Raw genomic sequence first — 23,151 nt, 5'->3', positions numbered from 1 at the left:
TGGGGGGAAGCCAGCCTGGAGACCCCCAACTGCCCTGAGCCCATCCGCCAACACCAGCATCCTCATGGGACTCCACTGGTCAGTGTAGACTTTGTCCCCAGAAGACTCTGACGTGGCTCTGCAACTCCATCAGTTCAGTGGTTTCTACACTACACCACACCTAAGTCCAAACTTCTAGCCCTATTCTGTTTCCATCACACACTGTGGTCCCGGCACTTTGTCCCGTGTCATGTCTGTGAGGCTCTGCAGAGAAATAAGATGACAACATTGAGATATCAAAGCAAAACACTAACATGGAAATACCCCAGCTTTAAATGCCAGCCTCCTTTCACAATTTTTTCCAGGGAGAAACATAAGTTAAAATAGTATATCAATTTAAAGTCCAGGAATGAAAGAGGCTGGATTAAATCCTTTCACCTTCTAAGGAACAGAGAGAGCTGAGTTCTTACCTGTCCCCGACTCTGTGCCCAGGAGGAACCGAGGCCACTTCAGGGAAGCGGCTCAAGGCGTCTTCTCAGGGCCTTTGGCTCCTTCAGGTGTGAATTCCACTCCACACCAAGGTTCTGATTGGTCCTCATTTTTTAAAATAGAGAGTCCAAAAATCAGTAAGACCCACAGGGGTGCCCATAATGATCAAATTTCCAAAAGCATTTCACACAAGTCTCGGCCAGTCTGGCTGTGCACAGCTAACACATGTCTCAGAAGCATGAAGGGTGTCCCCAAAACCCGGAGCAGAAGCTTGAGTGAAGCTGGAGAAGTCACATAGGTCCAAGACTGGCTGGGAAACCTGTCTATCCAGCCAGGTGAGCAAAGTCCCAGCCCCGGACCGTGACCTTCACTCAGCGAAGAGCCACATCCTGGTAGGAGTGGCATCCCAGCTTGTGTCATGGAGCTCTATGTGGGGACAGGGCATCCAAGCCACGGGTCCCTAATGTGGAGTAATCTTCAGAATTGCCTCCAGTTCCTGTTAAAAAAGACAGACTTCTGGACCTCACACAATGCCGCAACTCAGACTTGGGGGCTGTGGATGAAGACCTATCAAGTGTAAACCTTCCAGGTGAGGCTGACATCAGCTAGGCTAGAGGACTCAGCCTCCCCATCCTGATCCTGAAAGGTGCTCTGGAGATGCCCGCAGAGCTGAGCAGTCCTGATTCCAGGTGGAAGGCTCTGCGTAATTGTGAACCCTGCCGGCTCTCCGGCCAAGCCGGCATGTACCCTATCTGGATCCAACATTTCATTCCCCCACCCCCACGACAGGATGCCTGTCCCCAGGCGTCAAAAGCAACTGAGAGACGAAAGCTCTGAGAAGGAAGGTCCATACCCGCATCCCTCAGGTTCCCTTCCTGAGCGCTTAGACTTTCTCAGGTGTTGGTCAAATGCCTGATGGGAAAACTAGGTCAAGCTTATGGGGTAAAGTGAAGAATTTTTGCAGCCTTATAAAACTGATGGCTGACAAGGGATGCCTCTAGGCTGGGAACCAAGTCGTAACCTACCACTGGAAATGTCTGGGCAGCCTCACTAGTAAATGATAGTAAGTGTGGCGTGGCTGGGGGCCCTAAGCCTGGGCTCTACCCTAAAGGGGGCAGTGAGTCCTCACTTGGTCTGGGCTCAGTAACACCACGGAGGTTCTCAGACCTCAGGTGAAATCACACCCCCCACGCCCCACCCCCACTGGATTAGACTGGAAATTATTCTGCAAAAAAAAACCCTACATTTGCATTAGAGAGAAACCCAAAAGGAGCAGCCCTAAGGGAGGGGGTGTGTTGCCTTGAACTTCTGTGAAGGGTGGATGGTGTCTGGAAGCCAGACAAGTGCAAAAAGAAGAAGGGAGGGCCTGGGGGGTGCGTGGGTCACCAGGGACAGACGCCATCTGGTATGGAGCCCGGAACACCTGGACTGACCTGATGCCCGCACTGCTGGGCCTGCCCCAATGTGCCCGCAGAGCCCAGGCCCTCACTCCTTCCCAGGACACAGACCTCCAGGTGTGCAAGTGTAGACACTTAAGATCCCAGCAAATAAAACTAGTTTCCATCTCCTTGCTGTTTTCTCTGATGTGGTCATCTGTTTAGATCGTTGGTGCCACCTCCATCATGGCAAGCTTCTTTCAGGGAAAATTTCACAGCCATCATGTTCCATCTCCACGCAGGAAGACTTTATGAGAACAGAGGCGGGTTGAGCCGTGGAAAGTTCTGGGATAACTCTCTGGATTCCAGTGCCTTTGACTGGCTGGCTGACGGCTTGGCCAGGCTGCGTGCCTGCCCCTTCCCACCCAAGAGGGGCTGCCCGGAGTCTGCCCTCAGAGGCCGCCAGCACATACACCGAGTACGCCAGGGCCAGGCCTTCCTGAAACGCTCAGGATGCATCAGGGAGCCACACAGAGAGAGCTCTACTCAGTCATGAGCGATGCTGCTGGGGCACCGGGCTGATGCAAAGCAGTGAAATATTAATGAGCCTTGCAGATGGTTCATTGCTCAGCACCACCCTGTGTCTGAAGCAGCTGATGACAAGCAGCCTCTGCCCTGTATTGCCCTTGGGGCAAGAAACCCAGAAAGCATATCAACTCCTCCCCTCCCCCATAAAACAAAGAATCAGAAAATATAAAACAGCCAGAAAAATGAGGAGAGACCCTGTGGTGTCAGCGAGTGTCCTGAAAATAAACCCCCCATGCAGAAGGGGCAGAGAGGCCCTGCAGACAGCAGTCATGTGGGAGTCTGGCTGGGCTGCTGCCCACACTGGGGTCCAGCCGGAGTGAGCACCAGGCTCAGGTCGGCTCTGCAGAGACACTGAGGCTGGGGGCAAGGGTGGGCCACAAGGGCCACAGGGAAGGTACGTGGGCTTGGCACTGCTCTGTGGGCTCCTGGTGAGAATGACCCAGGAAATGAACCACAGAAAGGGACATGAGTCCAGCTTTTCCAGACATTGAAAGGATAAAGAAGTTATATATTATGAACAAATGTAGGCCATTTTACAACTTACACAAAATGGAAAAATTCCTTTTAAGATATGGATTGCAAAAACTGACTTCAAATAAAATTTTCAAACCCCCTCTAGAAATGTTCTATGCCATTTAAGGAAATTGAATTCATAACTGAAAACTTTCCCAGAAAGAAAACTCCAGGCAAGATGAATTCACTTGTGAATTGTGTCAAAAATTTAAAAAGAAATACCAATCCCTACATAAAGTCTCTTAGAAAGTAGAGGAGAGAAGAATCCTCGATTCAAGGCCCATGTTACCCTGATTCCAACATCATCACAGATCCTTCAAGAAAAGAAAATTAGAGAAAGATAGCCCTCGTAAACTCAGACACAGAAATCCTTAACACAATTTAGCAAATCCAATTCAGCAGTGCACTAAAAAAATTCATGATCAAGTGGGCTTAAAATCAGAAAAAGTCATGGTAATTCATCATATTAGCAGAAGTTCAGGCTCATCCACTAGGTTCCCAGGGGAAGGGTCACCCTGAAGTGTCAACCTTAGCTAAGTTGTATATAAAGTAAAAAGATACAAAGTAGATGCCACTATGTAGGCAATAATTGAAGAAATCCATGAGCCTTTCTTGGAAAAAAAATTTAGTTAATAAGGGATGAATCAAAATCATTTTTTTTAAAAAAAGGAAAAATGATGGTTTAAAATTAGTGGTGGTAGAAAAAAGTCAACTAAATAACCTAACTCTACATCTAAAGCAACTAGAAAAGGAAGAAATAAAGAACCCCAGGGTCAGTAGAAGGAAAGAAATCATAAAAATTAGGGCAGAGATAAATGCAAAAGAAACAAAAGAGACCATAGCAAAAATCAACAAAGCCAAAAGCTGGTTCTTTGAGAAGGTAAATAAAATTGACAAACCACTAGCCAGACTCATCAAGAAACAAAGGGAGAAGAACAAAATCAATAAAATTAGAAATGAAAATGGAGAGATCACAACTGACAACACAGAAATACAAAGGATTATTAGAGAATACTATCAGCAATTATATGGCAATAAAATGAATAACCTGGAAGAAATGGACAAATTCCTAGAAAAGTACAACTTTCCAAAACTGAACCAGGAAGAAATAGAAAATCTGAACAAACCCATCACAAGCACGGAAATTGAAACTGTAATCAAAAATCTCCCAGCAAACAAAAGCCCAGGTCCAGACGGCTTCACAGCTGAATTCTACGAAAAATTTAGAGAAGAGCTAACACCTATTCTACTCAAACTCTTCCAGAAAATAGCTGAGGAAGGGAAACTTCCAAACTCATTCTATGAGGCCACCATCACCCTAATCCCAAAACCTGGTAAAGACCCCACAAAAAAAGAAAACTACAGGCCAATATCACTGATGAACATAGATGCAAAAATCCTTAACAAAATTCTAGCAATCAGAATCCAACAACACATTAAGAAGATCATACATCATGATCAAGTGGGCTTTATCCCAGGAATGCAAGGATTCTTCAACATCCGCAAATCAATCAACGTAATACACCACATTAACAAACTGAAAAATAAAAATCATATGATTATCTCAATAGATGCAGAGAAAGCCTTCAACAAAATTCAACATCCATTTATGATAAAAACCCTCCAGAAAGTGGGAATAGAAGGGACGTACCTCAACATAATAAAAGCTATATATGACAAACCCACAGCAAACATTATCCTCAATGGTGAAAAACTGAAAGCATTTCCCCTAAAATCAGGAACAAGACAAGGGTGCCCACTCTCACCACTACTCTTCAACATAGTTCTGGAAGTTTTGGCCACAGCAATCAGAGCAGAAAAAGACATAAAAGGAATACAAATTGGAAAAGAAGAAGTAAAGCTTTCACTGTTCGCTGATGACATGATCCTCTACACAGAAAACCCTAAAGACTCTACCAGAAAACTACTAGAGCTAATCAATGATTACAGTAACGTTGCAGGATATAAAATCAACACACAGAAATCCCTTGCATTCCTTTACACTAATAATGAGAAAATAGAAAGAGAAATTAAGGAAACTATTCCATTCACTGTTGCAACGAAAAGAATTAAATACTTAGGAATATATCTACCTAAGGAAACAAAAGACTTGTACATAGAAAACTATAAAACACTAGTGAAAGTAATCAAAGAGGACACTAATAGATGGAGAAATATACCGTGTTCGTGGATTGGAAGAATAAATATTGTAAAAATGAGTATACTACCCAAAGTAATTTATACATTCAACGCAATCCCTATCAAGCTACCAACAATATTTTCCACAGAACTAGAACAAATAATCTCACAATTTGTATGGAAATACAAAAAACCTCGAATAGCCAAAGCAATCTTGAGGAAGAAGAATGGAACTGGGGGAATTAACCTGCCAGACTTCAGGCTCTACTACAAAGCCACAGTCATCAAGACAGTATGGTACTGGCATAAAGACAGAAATATAGATCAATGGAACAAAATAGAAAGCCCAGAGATAAATCCACACACCTATGGACACCTTATCTTTGACAAAGGAGGCAAGAATGTACAATGGAGAAAAGACAGTCTCTTTAACAAGTGGTGCTGGGAAAACTGGTCAGCCACTTGTAAAAGAATGAAACTAGAACACTTCCTAACACCATACACCAAAATAAACTCAAAATGGATTAGAGAGCTAAATGTAAGACCAGAAACTATAAAACTCCTAGAGGAGAACGTAGGCAAAACACTCTCCGACATAAATCACAGCAGGATCCTCCAAGACCCACCTCCCAGAATATTGGAAATAAAAGCAAAAATAAATGAATGGGACCTAATTAAAATCAAAAGCTTCTGCACAGCAAAGGAAACTATAAGTAAGGTGAAAAGACAGCCTTCAGAATGGGAGAAAATAATAGCAAATGAAGCAACTGATAAAGGATTAATCTCCAAAATATACAAGCAGCTCCTGCAGCTCAATTCCAGAAAAATAAATGACCCAATCAAAAAATGGGCCAAAGAACTAAACAGACATTTCTCCAAAGAAGACATAAAGATGGCTAACAAACACATGAAAAAATGCTCAACATCCCTCATAATCAGAGAAATGCAAATCAAAACCACAATGAGATACCATTTCACACCAGTCAGAATGGCTGCTATCCAAAAGTCTACATGCAATAAATGCTGGAGAGGGTGTGGAGAGAAGGGAACCCTCTTACACTGTTGGTGGGAATGCAAACTAGTACAGCCACTATGGAGAACAGTGTGGAGATTCCTCAAAAAACTGGAAATAGAACTGCCATATGATCCAGCAATTGCACTTCTGGGCATACACACCGAGGAAACCAGAGTTGAAAGAGACACATGTACTCCAATGTTCATCGCAGCACTGTTTATAACAGCCAGGACATGGAAGCAACCTAGATGTCCGTCTGCAGACAAATGGATAAGAAAGCTTTGGTACATATACACAATGGAGTATTACTCAGCCATTAAAAAGAATGCATTTGAATCAGTTCTAATGAGGTGGATGAAACTGGAGCCTATTATACAGAGTGAAGTAAGACAGAAAGAAATGCACCAATACAGTATACTAACACATATATATGGAATTTATAAAGATGGAAATATAACCCTGTATACGAGACAGCAAAAGAGACACAGTTGTATCGAACAGTCTTTGGGACTTTGTGGGAGAGGGTGAGGGTGGGATGATTTGAGAGAATGACATTGAAACATGTATGTTGTCATATGTGAAACGAATCAGCAGTTCAGGGTCAATGCATGTTACAGGATACTCGGGGCTGGTATGCGGGGATGACCCAGAGGGAGGATAAAGGGAGGAGGGAGGTGAGAGGGGGGTTCAGGAGGGGGATCTCATGTACACCTGGGGCAAATTCATGTCAATGTAGGGCAAAACCAACCAATATAATATTGTAAAATTAAAAAAAATAAATTAAAAAAAAATAATAAAAGCATCATGGAATTTACTATCAAAAATAAATAAATAAATAAATAAAATTAGTGGTGGTAAGTTCTGAAGCATTTAAATATAAATTCAAGAGTAAGTTTTCCAGACTTAAAAGAAACTGAGGGATTGTGGTTAAAGAAGAAGATGTCAATGTTACAAACCTCAAACATGGAATATTAATAATAGAATCAGAAAATCAGAAAAATAATAAGAAATAATAAGAAAAAAAGGTCCAGGTGGTGCTAATTTTCCCATATTCCAGAGCAGGGAATTGACAGAAAATGTCAAATTCACATGAAATAGTTACATGTGAAAGCATAAACAATCCAATGTATTTTAAATGTGAGATCTTTTAGAAATACATATTTTACAAAGAAACACATCTGAATTTCAAAAATTTCTTTAGCTTTCCCTGTCTCTCACTGAATTCCATGAAGATTAAGTGTCACACTTTCATTTACAAACAGTAACTAGGAACCTGTCCTATAGAGAATTCGTACCTGCTGGTCCCTTTCCCAGTTTGTCCAGAGGCCTGGAGTGATGGTCATGGAGGAAATGCTTGTTTCTGAAGATGAGATTGAAGAGAATTATTTTATTCTTTGTACTTTTGGGATGGCTGGCTGTGCTTTTTTTTAGCACTGAAAATTACATAATTTCCATAAAACAGAAAATTACATAATTTCCATTAAACAAAACCCCAAGGAGGGAAGCAGAGCTCCATCGAGGGTGGAAACGCCCTCACCCTCTGTAGCCAGGCCGGGCACCCGGGGGCCAGTGGGCAGCAGATGTGTGGGCTTTTCAGCCCCAGGCACTAAGCGGGTCCAGAGGAAACACCAGGAGTGCACACAGGCACGCCTCCCGTCCCACCTGCTGCTGGCTGGATGACACCAGCGTCTCCTCTGCTGTTTCCTGGAGACACCACTGTTTTCTTTTGGAAGTGAGGGATCTGAGCTGTGGAATTAAAAGCTCAGCCTAGCCTCTCCATGAACCTCCTGGACTCTGCTGCCTGGTACCTGCCAAACTACCACGGGGCCTTGCCCACTGGTGTGGAAATGTCCTTCGGGTGTTATTCCTTCCTGAGTCTCCCCCACCCCATCCAATTCACTGACACCCACCCCGCAGGCACCCAGACCAGCGCTATCTAAGGGGCTTTCTGTGGCCAGGGACACACAGGGCCACCCAGCATCTCAGATGTGACAGTATGATCAAATAAATGAAATTTATTTCCTTTATGTCCACTTTAACAGTTCCATGTGGCTACCGTGGGGCAGCAAGCTTGGAGGCGGGGCTGCTGCTACTCTGACATCACGTGGTGCTGGGGGATGGGGGCAGAGGGACGGTCTTGGTTGCTGACAAGGGACGGCACTCCGTGCCCGCGCTCGTGGGGACATTGCTTATTCATCCCAGTGCTGGGGCGCTACCAGCACCTACAGGCATCTGGCTGAACTGCAGTGCCAGTAACACTCCCCAATCCCCCAAAAATGTGGCAGGTGGTCCAGGTCAAAGCTGAGCGGAGACCCCGGGGGCCCAGCTGGTCCTTGTCTACCACTCAGCGTCAGGTGTGACTTGCGGCAGGAAGAGTTTAAGAGCAGGCAGACACAACAAACAGGGTTGATAAAGCCTGTGTCTGTGAGTGCGTGGACTCATGTGTTCGTCCAATCGGCTGTTTAGACAAGTGTCGCCCATCCTGCTGTCCGTTCTCAGTGTCCATCAGCAGTGACCCAGCAGCTGGTCCCAGTGAGGCTGTCCTGAACCCGCTCCACAGCGCCACCTGGTGGCCGGGAAACTCGGGTGCTGGGCTGAGCCCTTGAGCGGAGACCTTCCTTAACAAACATACATTATTATTACTAAAATCAGCATCTTTATTTCACTTCTCTGAAGGCTTATTCACATTCTCATTTTAGAGTGCAAATAAGAATAGGGTAGAACAAATTTGAAAAAAAGTCATTATCGTAAGGTCTATAAGTGACATATAGTAAATGAGATAAAGAATTGGATACACTCGTATTCTGAAGCGCACACAAACTCAGGTGAAAAGTGCAGGAATCATAGAAATATAAGTGATGATTTGCTAGACTTTTAACCTTGCATGACCTGTGCAGCTCTACGACTGATTTAAAAAATGTTCATAAGACACTGACAAAAAAATGCTAAAGGTCCTCATAAGAAACTAGGTATTTCAGGCAGGTTCAGGAACCTAAGTTACTAAGCCAGAAATGAAAGGGAGAGGAGACAGCCCACAAATAAAGGCTATTCCCTGGAAAAAAAATAAAAAGAACAACCTGAAAGCTGAGAATTACATTTTATTCAGCCGAGTTTCTGAGGATGTCAAGTCCAGAGGCAGTTCCTCAGGCAGCTTTGAGGGTCTGCTCTGAGGAGGGAGTGGGGGAGCCAGGATATAGCTAGCTGGGGGGTAGGGAGGTGTTTGCCACGAAGACCGGGTAGTCAGAACAGCACAGGATTGCTGCTAAGAACACCAGGGGGTTTCCCAGGTGGCTCAGCGGTAAAGGACCCGCCTGCTATGCGGAAGCCGCAGGAGACCTGGGTTCGGTCCCTGGGTTCGATCCCTGGGTCAGGAAGATTCCCTGGAGAAGGAACTGGCAACCCACTCCAGTATTCTTGCCTGGAAAAATCCCCACGGACAGAGGAGGCTGGTGGGCTACAGTCCCTGGGGTGACAGTGACTCACACAAACACACACACACAGAGGACCACACCTCTGCTTCCCTGTACGTGGGAAGATTGGAGAGCCCGGGCTCAGAGACCACCCGTCCGCTGTGCACCGTCTGTGCTCCCGATCCCGAGTCCCCTCAGGGCTCACTGTCTGGGGCAGGTGGGGGCGCTGTGGGGCCCGATGCCACTTGCTTACGGCCCCTCCCACCGAAGCAGCCTTCCCGCTGTGAACTGAGTCTGCTTTCTCTTAACTCTCTGCTCCCCTCCCACGCTGTGTCCGCCCCCGCCCCCAAGGGGACCACCCCGCCAACCAAACCCAGCTCAGTGAGAGGCTAGATAAGCACCTACAGCAGAAACGCGGTTTTCTCGGAGAGGCCGGACAGCGCGGAGAGGCCGGCTGGCACCCGGGTGTCGGAGAGGAAGGATCAACCCCGGCCCCCACCCCGTGATGAACCCGGAACTAGACCCCAGGCCCCGGGGGAGCTGCCCCAGGACGGAGCAGTGTCCGGGGGTGGGTGGGGAGGGTAGGTTGCACGTCCAAACAGAACTGCTGCTGCAGGAGGAGCCGTTCACACCTGAGCACAGGTGTGCGCGCTGCCCCGTGGCGGGGTCTGGAGTGGGTGACCTTCGTGGCCGCACAGGGCCAGGGCCCAGAGGTGCCGTGCTCTGAGGGCCGTCCCTGGGTCACCCGGAATTCTTTAAGTTTCATCTTTGTGTTTTGTAATTGAAGTAGAAGTGTGATCGGGCCCTTGGCGGGGGCGTTGGGCCTCGAAGCCTCGGCTATGAGGGGCCCCACCTCCCCGTCTCCCCTAGACTTTCCCCGCCCTGCCCACTCACCTGCGGCTACCCCTGCCCCCAAGGTGTCCTGCAGGCTCTCACCCCAACTTCTGTCCTGGTGTCAAATCCTCCTACCGACCCCCACCCTCAGAAGGGCATGGCCCACATTACAGAGAGAGCTTCCAGGGTCCACACTCAGGAACCGTCTGAGCAATATTATGTGAATCCACAGGTAACCAAGATGCACACCAGGTATTAAAACCCTCGTCACTTAATGAAAGAATTACTCTCCTGCTATACTGAAGTGTGCTGAAGGTGCCCACCTCCCCGAGGCCAGAGGGCACGGTCTGACAGTAACTGGTGACTGGCACTCTGAAAAGCTTCCTGAGTTCACAGCATCCCCCAGGTGGGGCCTCAGGACCCCCAAGAGCATAACTTACCAGAACACTGCTGTCTAGCAGTGCGCTGTCTGGCACAGCTGGGAGCCTATCAGTAGCTGAGGATATATCTTTGGAAAAAGGAAACAAGTCAAGCATAAAATATAAAAAGAACAATCACACTTGCACAGTTTCCGATTTTATTTTTGTAATTATCTTCCCATAGAAGCAATAATCAGCATTTCCATAACATTTAATATTATTCACTAAAGCTGGAAAAAAACAGGAATAAAGCACAGTTTCATACACAAATACCACACTCTGCATATGTACAGTTAAGTTCAATATTTTAGACTCTGCAGACTGGCTCACTCACACAGGACAGCACAGGGCTCTGAGAACTGCTGGGCACTGAGAACGCGCACGTGGACCCTCTCTGGGAAAGGGACCACACAAGCGCAGAACACCTTTCCCTGCAGTGACCACCACTCCCTGCTCCTGAGCATCCCCAAGAACAGCTTCTGTGAGCAGGAAGAGGAGACACTTCTCGCCAGACCTCAGGCAGGAAGCCCTGATGTCAGGGGAACAGCCACCTGCCCCACACACGCCATAAACCATGGGCGTGGGGTGGCGGTAGTCAGGGATGCCCGGGTTCCAGATCCCTGCACTGGGAGGCCCACTCCCCAAGCCCCCAAGCCCTGCAGGACCCCCCGGCTCAGTACGCATTTTTGTTCTATTAATATGAAGGAAAATAGTAGAAGTGAAGCCTTTCTTCCAAGGCTGCACTGGATAACAGTCTACACGATGCAGTTGAGAGCATCTTCTAGGTGTGGCCGAATCTGCTGAGATGGCTGTGAACGAGCTCAAATGCAAATTAAGGTGACTCCTGGAGGGTGGCTGGATGTGGAGGGCACAGCAGCAAGGACAAGTGTGCACTATTAACATGTCACTGAGCACAGATGCTACTGAGACCAGTGTCCCCAAACAAGGGCTGGAAGGAGCCACTGCCCACAGACCACATGGGTGCCAGGTTGGGGTGGGGGGGACTGGAGGAGGATGTTCGTTAGTGTTCTGACCCGGACTTTCCAGAAAGAGTCCATCTATCGCCCACCTGCCCCGCAAGGACACTCCCTGGACTCTCCCAGAGCTCAGGGTGACCTTGACCTCCCATGATACCACCTCTGTGTCCCCGGGAAGCCAGCAGACCTGAGCCCAGGAGGCCAGGTGGGCGGCATCAGCTGCACTGCAGGGTCTGGGCTTCTTCCCACCAGGAGAGAGGGCTGAGCTCAAGCAAAGAACTCCTTGAAGCCAACCCATTAGGAGAGGCCAGGAAGGAACCACACACCAGCAGCCCACATGTGAAGCCAGTCCTGCGCTCTCAGCCACACGCCCGTTTAGAGAGAGCACCTCCAGGTTGAGCCAAGGTCCTCAAAGAGAGGACATGTCTGCCGGACTAAGGTCAGTCAACAACCTGGCGGGTGAAGAGACAGTCACTGAGCTTCAGGAGGAAATGTCCATGATCCGGGGAGAACTGGAGACATGCACAGAGCCCCTGGAACCTGCCACCATCAAAATTTTCAGTCATCCACATGACACTCCAGGTGCATCTTGTTCTGGGAGAAGTAATGTCGTAAGGCTCAACAGCCTCCTGGCCCACACTCCATCTGAAGGTTTAATAACTTAAATGTCTCTAATTATCACGGGGCACAAATCTCCTTATGAAAAGAAATGTTTACAATATTCCTTTGTTTAACCAGTAAACTTCACTTTTAGCAGCAATTATGAAATAAAATGCAAACAACTTCTCTAACAAATGACACGAGCCCAAGAGAAAAGACTGCCCCATGCGTGTTACCCCTTTTGTTTAGACCAAGTCTGTCAAGAAATGGGTTTGCCAATTTTAAAATCAACTATCCTATGACGTGATGGGATGTTTCTCTGTCAATTCCTGCTGGTGTCTGAGAAGAGCTCTTGTCAGGGAAAGAAAGGAAATGCTTCCAGGCAGCGGGCAGGGCAGTGGTCCGGGAACCAGGAAGGAGACTTGTCTTACAGCATCAGTCAGGACCCCGTGAGTCCGGCCGCCCTCCGCGGAGTCCGGGGGTGTGAGTCATGCGGGCAGGGCCAAGCCTAGCACAGCCCCCCTGCATACTCGTCCTCCTCATCCTCGGCGGCGGGGGCAGCAGTGCCTTCGGTCTTGGCCTGTGGGGGAGCCGCTGCCTTCTTCTTGACGCCGCCTCCTGGGACCACCAGGCTCAGGCCCAGCTTCGCGTACTGTCAATGACAAAGCGCAGCTCAGACTGGACGTCCAGGCCTGACCTTCGTTACCACGGCTCTCACCTGTGCACCAGGGCCTGGTCTCTGCCCCCTGAAAACCTGGACACCACTCGGAGGGAAACACCGCCACAAAACCCAACACTGCTGGGCAGCAGGGCGGGGGCTCGACCACTGTGGCCACTGCCTGAGGGGCCCCAAGACCCCGTGAGCCTGACAGAAACTCAGTCAGGGACCTGGAGGGCGACCCGCAGATGGAGCGGGGGGGTGTCACCACAGCATACCTGCTCAACGTGCACCCTGTGAGCCTCCTGAGCATCGGCCTCAGGGGAGGGGACAGGAGGGCAGGGCGGGGCGGGGCACTCACATCGTTGTCCATGTACTTGAACAGCGGCGAGTTGCACACCTCGGCCACCTGCTCCTGGTCTTGCTGGTCGTAGCCCTCCAGGAGTTGCTCCAGGGCAGCGCAGTCCTCGCTGCCATTGAAGCCGGGGATGCTGCCGGGATATGCACATGGGTCCGGGCCCCGCACACCCAGCCCCGCGCACAGGTCTGACCACGTACGAGCACAGATCACGCCCAGGATGGTTACCAGCAGACGACCTGGGGCCCAGGTGTCAGGGGGCCTGGCCTCAGGCTGCTCAGTTTAAACATCACCTATGAGAAAACCCCTTATCCTCACCTTCCTGAAACATACACCTGAGGACTTTCTCTTTTTTTCTTATATGGCAAATATCACAAAATTACTCAAGTCACTCACTTCTACAGAAGCACCAGGAGAAAAACACAGCAAAGAACCCAACTCATAAAAACCCTGCTGCAAAAGCTGAAAGGCTCACCATGTACTCGCCCTGTCCTGAACTTCACAGAAAACAAACACCCTGTCTCTGAAGGCAGGGCCACCTGCTTCAGCAGAGCTGGGCAGAGCAGGGCGCGCCACCAGGCCTCACCTGTAGCTCTCGCGGACACAGCGCTCAGCCGCCACGTAGTCGTTTCTGTGAAGGTGCACTAAGACCTGGGCGATTGTTTTCTAAGACAAAAGAGGGGGTTAGGCCAGGCTTGCGTCCACGCCGAAGTCGGTTCCAAGACACCCAGAACGTAACTTGGTTCGCACCTGACATCACCTCCATTTTCAGATGAAGCCCACCCGCTACTGTGTCTCAGACCTTGCTGTCTCAGCTCTAAAACTCTCATTTCGTTCGCTTATAGTTTCCATTAAAAAAAACTCAGTCCCTCTACCTACAGCTCCACCGGTGCTGCCCCTGGTCGCACGGAGCAGCTGTCGCAGCCGCTTCACGGTCTCGATCTGCCGACTCCAACACCTGGGCCTCTTCTCTGACAACCGTTGCGTCTTCCTGCTTCCCTCGGTCCAGCCCCTGCACCGACCCACCCACCACCCAGGCTCAGGCCACACATTCGTCTGCTTCCTGGCCAGTGGCTCTGGTCTTGGGTCAGCCCCTCTGCCCCCGGCCTGGTGACCCCCCGAAACACACATGCACACACACTCAGGAGCCCCTCCTGCAGCCCTCCTCTCTGAGCCCCTTTCCCTAGCTCCTCCGGCTGGAGAGACAGGGTTTCTACGGGGGCCTCTTCCCCAGACCCTCTGGAGAGAAGGCGGGGCAGGGGGGTGCTTCTCTCGAAGCTAAGAGGAGGCAGAGGGGACATGAAGTCAGACGACTTCCCACCCGCTCAGTGCTCAGAGTCCTCAGGGCACCGTCTTCTGTGCTCTGCCCAGCAGTGCTAGCTGCTGACCAGCAGGAGAGAGGCAACAGCAGGATCACTCCAGCTCAGCCAAAAACAGGCCCAGAGGGTATTATTTAAAAAATTAACAAACGTTCATGGAACACGGTCTCAAGCACAGTTACACCAATATGATCCAAGAAAAAGCCAAAACTAAGCACTTTGAAAGCATACCTTATAACAAGTTGGATAATTCTCAATTTCCTTATAAATGTTTTTTTCTTTCTGAATAGACAGTGCCGCCTCATCAAACCTGAAGACAAAACAAGAAATGCTGAACAAGGCAGGTCTAAGTGCTCCACAGCAGAGACCATGGCGTGACGTGTCTGACGTCACAGGTTCTAGAGAAATGAAGGTGGCATCGGGCTCTATTAGCCACTGCCCCATACCCTCCGAGAGCTCCATGCAGTCAGCGTGACTACTGCATCTGACTTGCCCTCCCCGACCCCCAGCAGACAGAACGAGAGGACTTCAGGACAGGCTGCTTCATATGGGAGTTGGGTCTGGTAAGGACCATCCAACAATGAGCATCCATCAGATTCAACTAACTGCTCTGCGAGCGGCTGTGAGAAGCCCTGGAGAGACCAGGCCTGACTCCACCATCACAGAGCCCTCTTCTTCCCTGGGAGTCCGTGCAGACGCCCCAGGAGCACTGGCTGCTGCAAGGACGGCCCCCACCATGTCCGCATCCTCAGGCGCACCCCCAGCCTCGTCAGGCCCTGACCAGTGATTGGGAGCGGGGGTGGGGGGGCACAGAGTGGGCAGACAGGGAGAGGTGAGCAAACGTCCTCCTCGACACCATGATCCTCAACAGTCACCTTCTCCTGTCCACTTGCACACATTCGCCTCTGCACAATTTTATTAATAATGGAGATAGGTTACTAAGCTTAAACTGCAGTGAAGTAAAAAACAGGGAAATTCCACAGGATCCTAGTTATCTGGGATCCAGCTACTCATGCTGTGGGTCCTAAGTCTGAAGGATAAAATGGCAAACAACCTGTGTGACGACACTGTCCAGCTGTCAGGAACCTGTCCACGTTCCTGGGTGAGCACTACAGATACCTGTCCCCCAGAGACACTGCGACCTCCCCTCCCCAGGTAACAGACCAGACAGCCGTCTCTAGCGCAGCCGAGCCAGGTCTTAAGCAACAAGAGCCCAGCGCATGTTGGGACGGCACATACAGCAGCAGCGGATCTTTCAATGTTTAACCCAATATGCTGCTGTCTTATGGGCCAGGTGCACCCCAGGTTGCACAAACGATCAACAAGCCCTTGCCTAAACATGGCCTGGAGGTCACAGGTCACAGGAGCAGAGCAGTGTGAGACGTACCTGCGCCCACGCACCAGCAGCCGGGAGGCTTTCCCCAGGAGTTCGACGGCCTGCCGCAGGCGCTCTTCATTCTGTGGATCCAAGAGAAGAGAGTGTGGGCGGCTTTAAGGCAGGAATTTTTCTCCTTCCCCAACAATCATCTGATTAAAAAGTAACCGACCTGGATGGGGGGAGGAGCTGGGGGGAGGGGCTGGGGAAGGGACGGGGTGGTGGGAAGCGGGGTCAGCGACACCAAAGCCACTAGAACCCATCTCACTGCTCACAGAAGAAGAGTTCACTTGTGAGCACAGGGGAGCTTTCAAAGTAGCCACTGTGTTTCTCACAAAACTAAACATTCTAAGTCTACTTAGAGAAAACAAATTCACTCACTTCAAACACGTTGGCTGTCTGCTGATATAACTGCACAGCTTTTTCTGGATCTACATTCTCTATCAGCCTAAATGAAACAAGAATATCTGACTTATACGAGAAACAGAAAACTTGTTTTCACAAAACTTTATCAACACAAAAAGACTCCCAGGCAGAGCCCCTGTCCACACTCACTTCCCGGCCCGCTCCAGGGCCATGGCGGCCGTGTCCGGGGTGCCATTCTCCAGGTACATCATGCTGGCCTTCTCGATCAGCTGAACAGCCTCTGGGAGTTTCTGCATCTCCTTTAGGCAAACAATAGGGCACAAAGCAGTAAATGCATGAATCAAGAAGTACAGTTAACAATGTGAAACTGGAGAAGGCAAAAGACCCAAAACATGACACAGCAATACACATACTGAAAATGAAACGCCTTCACAAGCTCACTCTCCCCATCAGGCTTCCTTCAGCCAAACCAGAAACACACCAATTTACCCTGCAGAGCCCAGTCCTTCACAGGGTTTCAGAGAAACTACACATATAGGAAAAGCCAAGACACTTGCTCTTCAGTGTTTCCTGAGCAGCTGCAGTTGCTGGAATACTCATGCGTGCCTGCTATACACAAGGCCTGTGCAAACCAGGCCGCAAACCAGCAGCCCAAGGGCTGGGTCTCATTTCCAAGGTCACTGCGCTTTAACCATCCGCATCTCGTAATCAGACACGTCCACAGAAGGTCTGTTGGTGACTTCATATATTAAAATATCAAAAGCATCAGCAGGCTCACGCCCCCACACAGCACTGGTGAGCGGGACAGAGTGGCAGCTATGGGGACCTACCCGCTCCTAGAAGCTGCATTTCTCCCCACCCTTGGCACATCCAGGCCTGCCTCCTCCATTTCAGCCATCCCCCTGTGTACACTTGTGCTTGCAACCCTCTGAGTGCCGTCAACAGAGTAACTCTATTTATCTTACTAGTAACCTGAGTCTAATTGGAGAAGAAAATGGCAACCCACTCCAGTGTTCTTGCCTGGAGAATCCCAGGGACGGGGGAGCCTGGTGGGCTTCCGTCTGTGGGGTCACACAGAGTCGGACACGACTGAAGTGACTTAGCAGCAGCAGCAACCTGAGTCTAAGCATCACATGAGCCAAACATCTAGCATCTCCAATCCAAACCTTTTATTAAAACTGGAAAAAACCATGAAAAAGCAAGGTGTAAAGTTTACAGGTGTTATCTACTCTAGGCTGATGCACTGCGTCTCCATGTGGACCTCACATGGCTTGTTTTCAAACCTGCCCATTCATCCTTCACTAAGCTGACAAATCCTTGAGGATATCACACTGGCTGGTCTCGTCCTTAAGACTACAAACCGTAACTCATTTTACCTACAGGGCAGATGTGCCCCGACATCACTGACCTTCAGCATCATGCCGGCTTGCTCGTATGCTCTGTAGAGAGAATACAAGTTCTCAGATGAGATCCTGATGGGAGGAAAAACCTCCTACCAGACACGAGAAGTTGCATCAGTTTAAACTGGCCAGGCAATACATACTTACTTTAGGCCCTTGTTATGACACAACATAATTTTTCTTCCATTTATCTATGTGGGCAACAATGCCTTAGAAACAGCAGGCACCTAAGGTAAAGAGACTTCTCTTTGCAAATGCAAAACTAAGTAAAGCTCAGAGAAGCAAAATGACTTTCTACCTGACAAACCTAAATCCAAGTTTTGAAACAAATATTTTTTTCTCCACAGAAGTAAAAGAAAACTTTCTGCTTCTCTGAACAGGCACCAGTAGCTATATTAAGAAAGAGGGGAAAAACAGGGTTTCTAACTCACTTGTTTTTTCACAGGTTACTAAACAAAATGGTCCTAAAAATATGATGGTGATTTAAACACTGAATATCTTAGTGAGGAGTGACTTCATTTTTAAGGCTCAGGTGAAGACTGAAACAAATGTAAAGCACTATTTTATTTACAGCAGTGCACATGAATTCACTGTTTCTGGACTTATAACTAGGAAAAATTTACTGACCTAAGGGAAAGCAGCAAATACATAAATGCATAGAAGAAATTTACTTACTTGGCAGCGTGAAAAAGGCTGAATAGATGTAATAAAGTCACAATTAAGGGAAAAAAAAAACAGTTTCTAAAGATCCATTATTTTAAAAAGCTGCTAACTAAATCACTGCCCCAATCTGTTCAAAAAGGCAAAGCCTACAAACCAGGTAAAGAGATCATTTCATGCCTGAGGATGACTACTAAAAACCACGGAATTGACAAAAACACCACACAGATTTTTAAGCTACCTCTATTATGCGTTAATCTGATGTTTTACTAAAAATGCAAGATTACTATAACCATAATCTGCAAGTGAGGTAAAACAAACATTTTTTAGTCAATAAGATTATAAAATACCTCAGAAAATTTGTTTTCAACTACTTAAAAAAATCATTTCAAATACCTGAGGAAGACTATACTTTTAAAATAGTTATACAGTGGTCACTATGTATACCTGCACCACCTCTTCGCTTTTCAGCACCTATCTCTTCCATCTCCCTCAATTCATCCCAAATAAAACCATCACTGAACAAATCCAGAATCAATAAACTCTCAAAGGCAGCTCTGCAAAGAAGTGTGGATCACGATCAAGCCTCCATAAATCACCTTCAGAGTTCAGACATGCAGAGTTGTTCTAAGAGGCTTCTAAGCTAACAGCACTGTACCCCACAGGCAGCAAATTCATAACCATTTCCAAAGGTTGAAAAGATACGCCCTGTTGTTCTCATGGGCCACAGCTTCCCTCAGGCAGGCGTCTTTTGCTTGCTCAAACTGTTTGGCATTCTTAAAAGCAACAGCTGAAATAGAGGAAAATAAAAACAGATTTTGTATTTCCATCATTTAAAAAAAACCCTCAAATGAATCACTATCGAAATCTGCATGAAATGTAAGATATCAGAAAATAAACTTAACACTTAACCAAATACTTAGGAAATTTCATAAAACTATAAATATTACTTTTTTCTAAGCCATTTTCTTATAACTTTTTTGACTATCAATAATCTGCAAGTATTTTCAAAAGTTTTTTTTTTTTTTTTTTAAGTCCAACACCAGCACGTACACTTTGAGGAACATCGAGCACATCGATCAAGGAACAACTCAAACAGCAGGCGTCGTCGCAAAGACAGCTCCTTTCCTCAGCGGTTTCCCAGTTACCAAGAGAAACGGTGCTCAAAGCTTACTCCATCGTTTAAATTATTTTGAAACTGAAGTCCAATGAACACACTCAATATTTTTATAAACTTTAGCACAATCTTTAAATACTATCTTATAGACTTTGGAAAGCTCATGAAGTGTTGCTTACAAATAAGTGAAAAGTATACTGCTTTAAGAAAACATTACTTGCTGAAAACACTCTTAAAATTATCTTTAATAAAATGCTGAAAATAAACAACTGTTTCATCCCTGAATTTCTACATTTTGCTGTCATAAAACTTTACTGATGAAATGTATCTTGCATAACCCCTTAAAGAAAACAACCAAAGAATGTTTTAATGGGAAAATCTGACTTGAAGTACTTATTTCTGAAAGCAGAAATGGTCTCAGATGCATATACAACAGTTTCATGTTAATTTTCCCTCATGGAGGAGATCTACAAAATGTCATGCTCTCCAGTGACAAAAACATTCTTGTATGAAGTGTCCATAAAGCCCATGTAAAATGTGAACGTGTAATTATTTTAATTATTCTCTACAAAGTATATCCTATATTGTGCCGATTAGTTTCAATTTTCCTGACTTTCTTCCTGGTGATATACTAAAACTAAAGTCTGCCAAAAGCAGATTTCTTATGTGATTTCTACCCAAGGCTAACACATGTGATCACAACCACTGCAGAAACACACAATAAAATGTGTTCAGCCTATTTCAAAATCGTACCATGCTTTATATCCAAAATCATCACAGATACGCTGAAAGCTGTCATTCCATAACTGAAAATGCTGAATTTGTAATAAGTTCTCTTTCTGTTGGGAATTTCAGACTGTTTTTACCTTATATGCAAATAAAGATATTAAAATATGCCTATAAACTTAACGCTGGATGCAAACCTATCAGCACATCTCTGAGCAAGGCCGTAAAGAACAAGAGTCTAACACGTGCTGTGCATAACTGCTGAGAATGAGGCTCAGGCACTTTACAAAGTGGACCAAAAACGTCTTCGTTCAGAAACAGCTGGGAGAAAAGTATGACAAAACTCCTGGAAGTATACAGTATGAACTGACTGCAGTTCAAGAACACACTAATGATGCTAAAAGCCCACAGCTACACCGGCCCCACAGTCTGCCCTCATGGGAGAGGGACGCAGCCGGGTGCGCAACTCGGCACTCGAGACACCTGCAAACAGCACCTGGAAAAGCACAGGGTCTAGGCGGGTCTTTGGTTATTTTTTCTAACAACTAAGATGCTACAGGAAGCACGAAGAGTGAGAATTATGCGATCAACATAACCCGCTGCGGGGGCAGGGCAACTGTCAACAGATACCTGCTTTTCCATACTCAGAAGCGGCGCTGTCATAATCCGGCTTCCATTTCAAAAAACCAGTTTTCAGGCTAAATGAAAGGAAGATACAGTTAACAAGTTACGAACCACATTCTTAAGCAGAACCCTGCTTGTAAGGACCTTGTAGGTCTGTAACAAGGGGAGTAGGGGAACCATCAATTGGGAAGTCCCTGTTAGTCCACCTCTGACCAAACTTCCTGGTGACTACACACTTCATCACTTTCCCTCCCACTGTCACACACATGGTCTCCCCCTTCTGAAATGTCTACATAACATCCAAGGAGACTTGAGGTAATCACTGCCTGGTCCCCAGACGAGCAGTGCCAGTATTTGCTGCTGCTGCTGCTAAGTCACTATTTGCTGCTAGCTTGCTAGAAATTTACCAATTGTTAAGCCTTCCCTGGCCCTGCTGAACCGGAAACAGGGTCGCATCAGCAGCATCCAGGGTGTAACAAGCCCTGAGGTGCACTAAAGCTGGAAACAGTCGAGGCACCGCAGTGAGCAGGTGGATTCCTGAGATTGCAGCTCAGGAGAGGCATAGATGACCTGAGCCATCAACACGGGCCACACCAGCGCCCAGTTAAGATCCTCCAAGGAGACTGCAGAGTGAGGCCAGAAAGACTACTGAAGACAGACCCGCAGAGGGACAGAGGGCGTCAGCAGGAAGGCTGCCATGAGCTGCAGTGGATAGGAAGGGCAACCAGAGAGAGCAGGGCAACAGGAGGAGGAGAGCAGGACTGGAGGAGGAGAGCAGCGGCTCTCCAGGACCACAGGACAATCAATCCTGAGTCCGTATCTCCTTGTCCCTTCTGTGAGGCTTTCTGTAACTTCAGACTTACAGCTTAAACTAACCCCGTGACTGTCAAACTTAGGTGTGCATAAGAATTGCTAAATAAACACCATCTTAAATTCTGAATTCAGTTAGTGAAAGCCAAGGAATGGGGGGTGGGCACCTTAACTGAGACAGGGGGAAGCCCCTATAGCCTGCAGACTTTCACCCTTTCTTGTGCTCCTTTTAATTTGGCCAATTAAAATTTATGTCTGTGTAATTCTGCTGTAAGATTCGAATTTGTAAACAACTCTCAAGCTCACTAAGAAAAACAAAGTGGTTAAAATGCAGCCTGACTACTCTAATCGACAAAACTGAGAAAGCATCGCAATAAAGCAAACTTCTAATCCCCACCCGTACCCCAAAGTCATTATATGTTCGTGTCCGACTCTCTGTGACCCCATGGACTGTAGCCGGCCAGGTTCATCTGTCGATGGAATTCTCCAAGCAACAATACCGGAGTGGGTTGCCATTCCCTTCTCCAGGGGATCTTCCTGACCCAAGGATCGAAACCGCGTCTCCAGCCCTGTCAGATGGATTTTTTATCACTGAGTCACCTGGGAAGCCCCATAACATTGTCCACCATAACATAACTTTTAAAATCCCACAAAATACAAGATACATCCATTAAGTCGTCTAGTTGCTACACCTGGGAAAAGCTAGAGATTTTAAAACATAGTTGGGCCAGGTAGCTGCCCAACGAGCCAGGAGCATCCGCTCGAAAAGGCAGAGAGACATGCTCGGACCCGGCGGCTCCCGCACTGCCCGAGGCGCGACCACTCAGGCGGCGGAGGGCAGCGTTTCCGGGGCGCGGCGACCCCACCCCGCCCGCCCGGCTCCGCCCCCGCGGCAGCGCCCCCACCCGGTGCTGACTCAGGCTTGTCTAGGCGGCGCCGACACCGGCGCTCGCCCAAGGCCGCGCTGGGCCCCTCACTCACTATTTCTCTGCTTTGGCCAGGTGTTCCAGCCCCTCGTTTATCTTCTGAGCCGCCATCTCCGCGGCGCGGCCCTGACGTGGAGGCCGAGAGACCGCAGAGTGGGCGTGGGAACGCAGAGGAGGAGGCCGGGAAGGCGCCGCCGCCGTGCTACCGGGGCTCGCAGGGCTCAAACCTAGCGCGGCGAAGCGGCCGGGTAGCCGCGCAGGCTCTGTGCAGGCAGGCGTTGCGCAGACGCAGAGCGCGCGGAACGGTCTCACGCGTGGCTCCCGCGCAGGCGCGGTGGGTAGAGAAGGAGGTTCGCGCTTCCATTGCCCAGGTTGAGCTCAGGTGTGTTGAGCACCTGCTATGAGTCAGGTGCGATTTTAACCACGGCAGGTCGGCAGGGAGTGCGACAGGCCGGACCCCAGGCCCTTGGACC

General features: G+C 48.0%; 1 protein-coding gene across 3 annotated transcripts; it reads right to left on the bottom strand.

Annotated features, from left to right (window-relative positions):
* Positions 1-11,235: 11,235 nt before the first annotated feature.
* On the bottom strand, positions 11,236-22,890 carry NAPG (NSF attachment protein gamma). 3 transcript variants are annotated; one of them, XM_055417219.2, is made up of 13 exons: positions 22,734-22,870; positions 22,156-22,321; positions 20,949-21,016; positions 19,181-19,265; positions 18,491-18,508; positions 17,824-17,854; positions 16,605-16,714; positions 16,431-16,497; positions 16,062-16,132; positions 14,906-14,984; positions 13,942-14,021; positions 13,359-13,488; positions 11,236-12,991 (listed from the first exon to the last, which is right to left on the bottom strand). In XM_055417219.2, exons 2-13 carry the CDS (start codon positions 22,266-22,268, stop codon positions 12,848-12,850), a joined length of 996 nt encoding a protein of 331 aa, XP_055273194.1. In that variant the 5' UTR covers positions 22,269-22,321; positions 22,734-22,870; the 3' UTR covers positions 11,236-12,847. The 3 variants fall into 3 exon arrangements, with proteins under 3 accessions (XP_055273194.1, XP_055273196.1, XP_088689504.1); XM_055417221.2 differs by lacking the exon at positions 22,156-22,321 and having other exon boundaries at positions 22,734-22,890; XM_088833378.1 differs by lacking the exons at positions 22,156-22,321; positions 22,734-22,870 and adding an exon at positions 22,445-22,571.
* Positions 22,891-23,151: the final 261 nt, after the last annotated feature.

The sequence above is a fragment of the Moschus berezovskii genome, chromosome 28, assembly GCF_049115385.1.
Source record: "Moschus berezovskii isolate FMDL1 chromosome 28, NW_MosBer_1.0, whole genome shotgun sequence".
Classification (NCBI taxonomy): domain Eukaryota; kingdom Metazoa; phylum Chordata; class Mammalia; order Artiodactyla; family Moschidae; genus Moschus; species Moschus berezovskii.
This window is presented reverse-complemented; position numbering and strand designations above follow the sequence as displayed.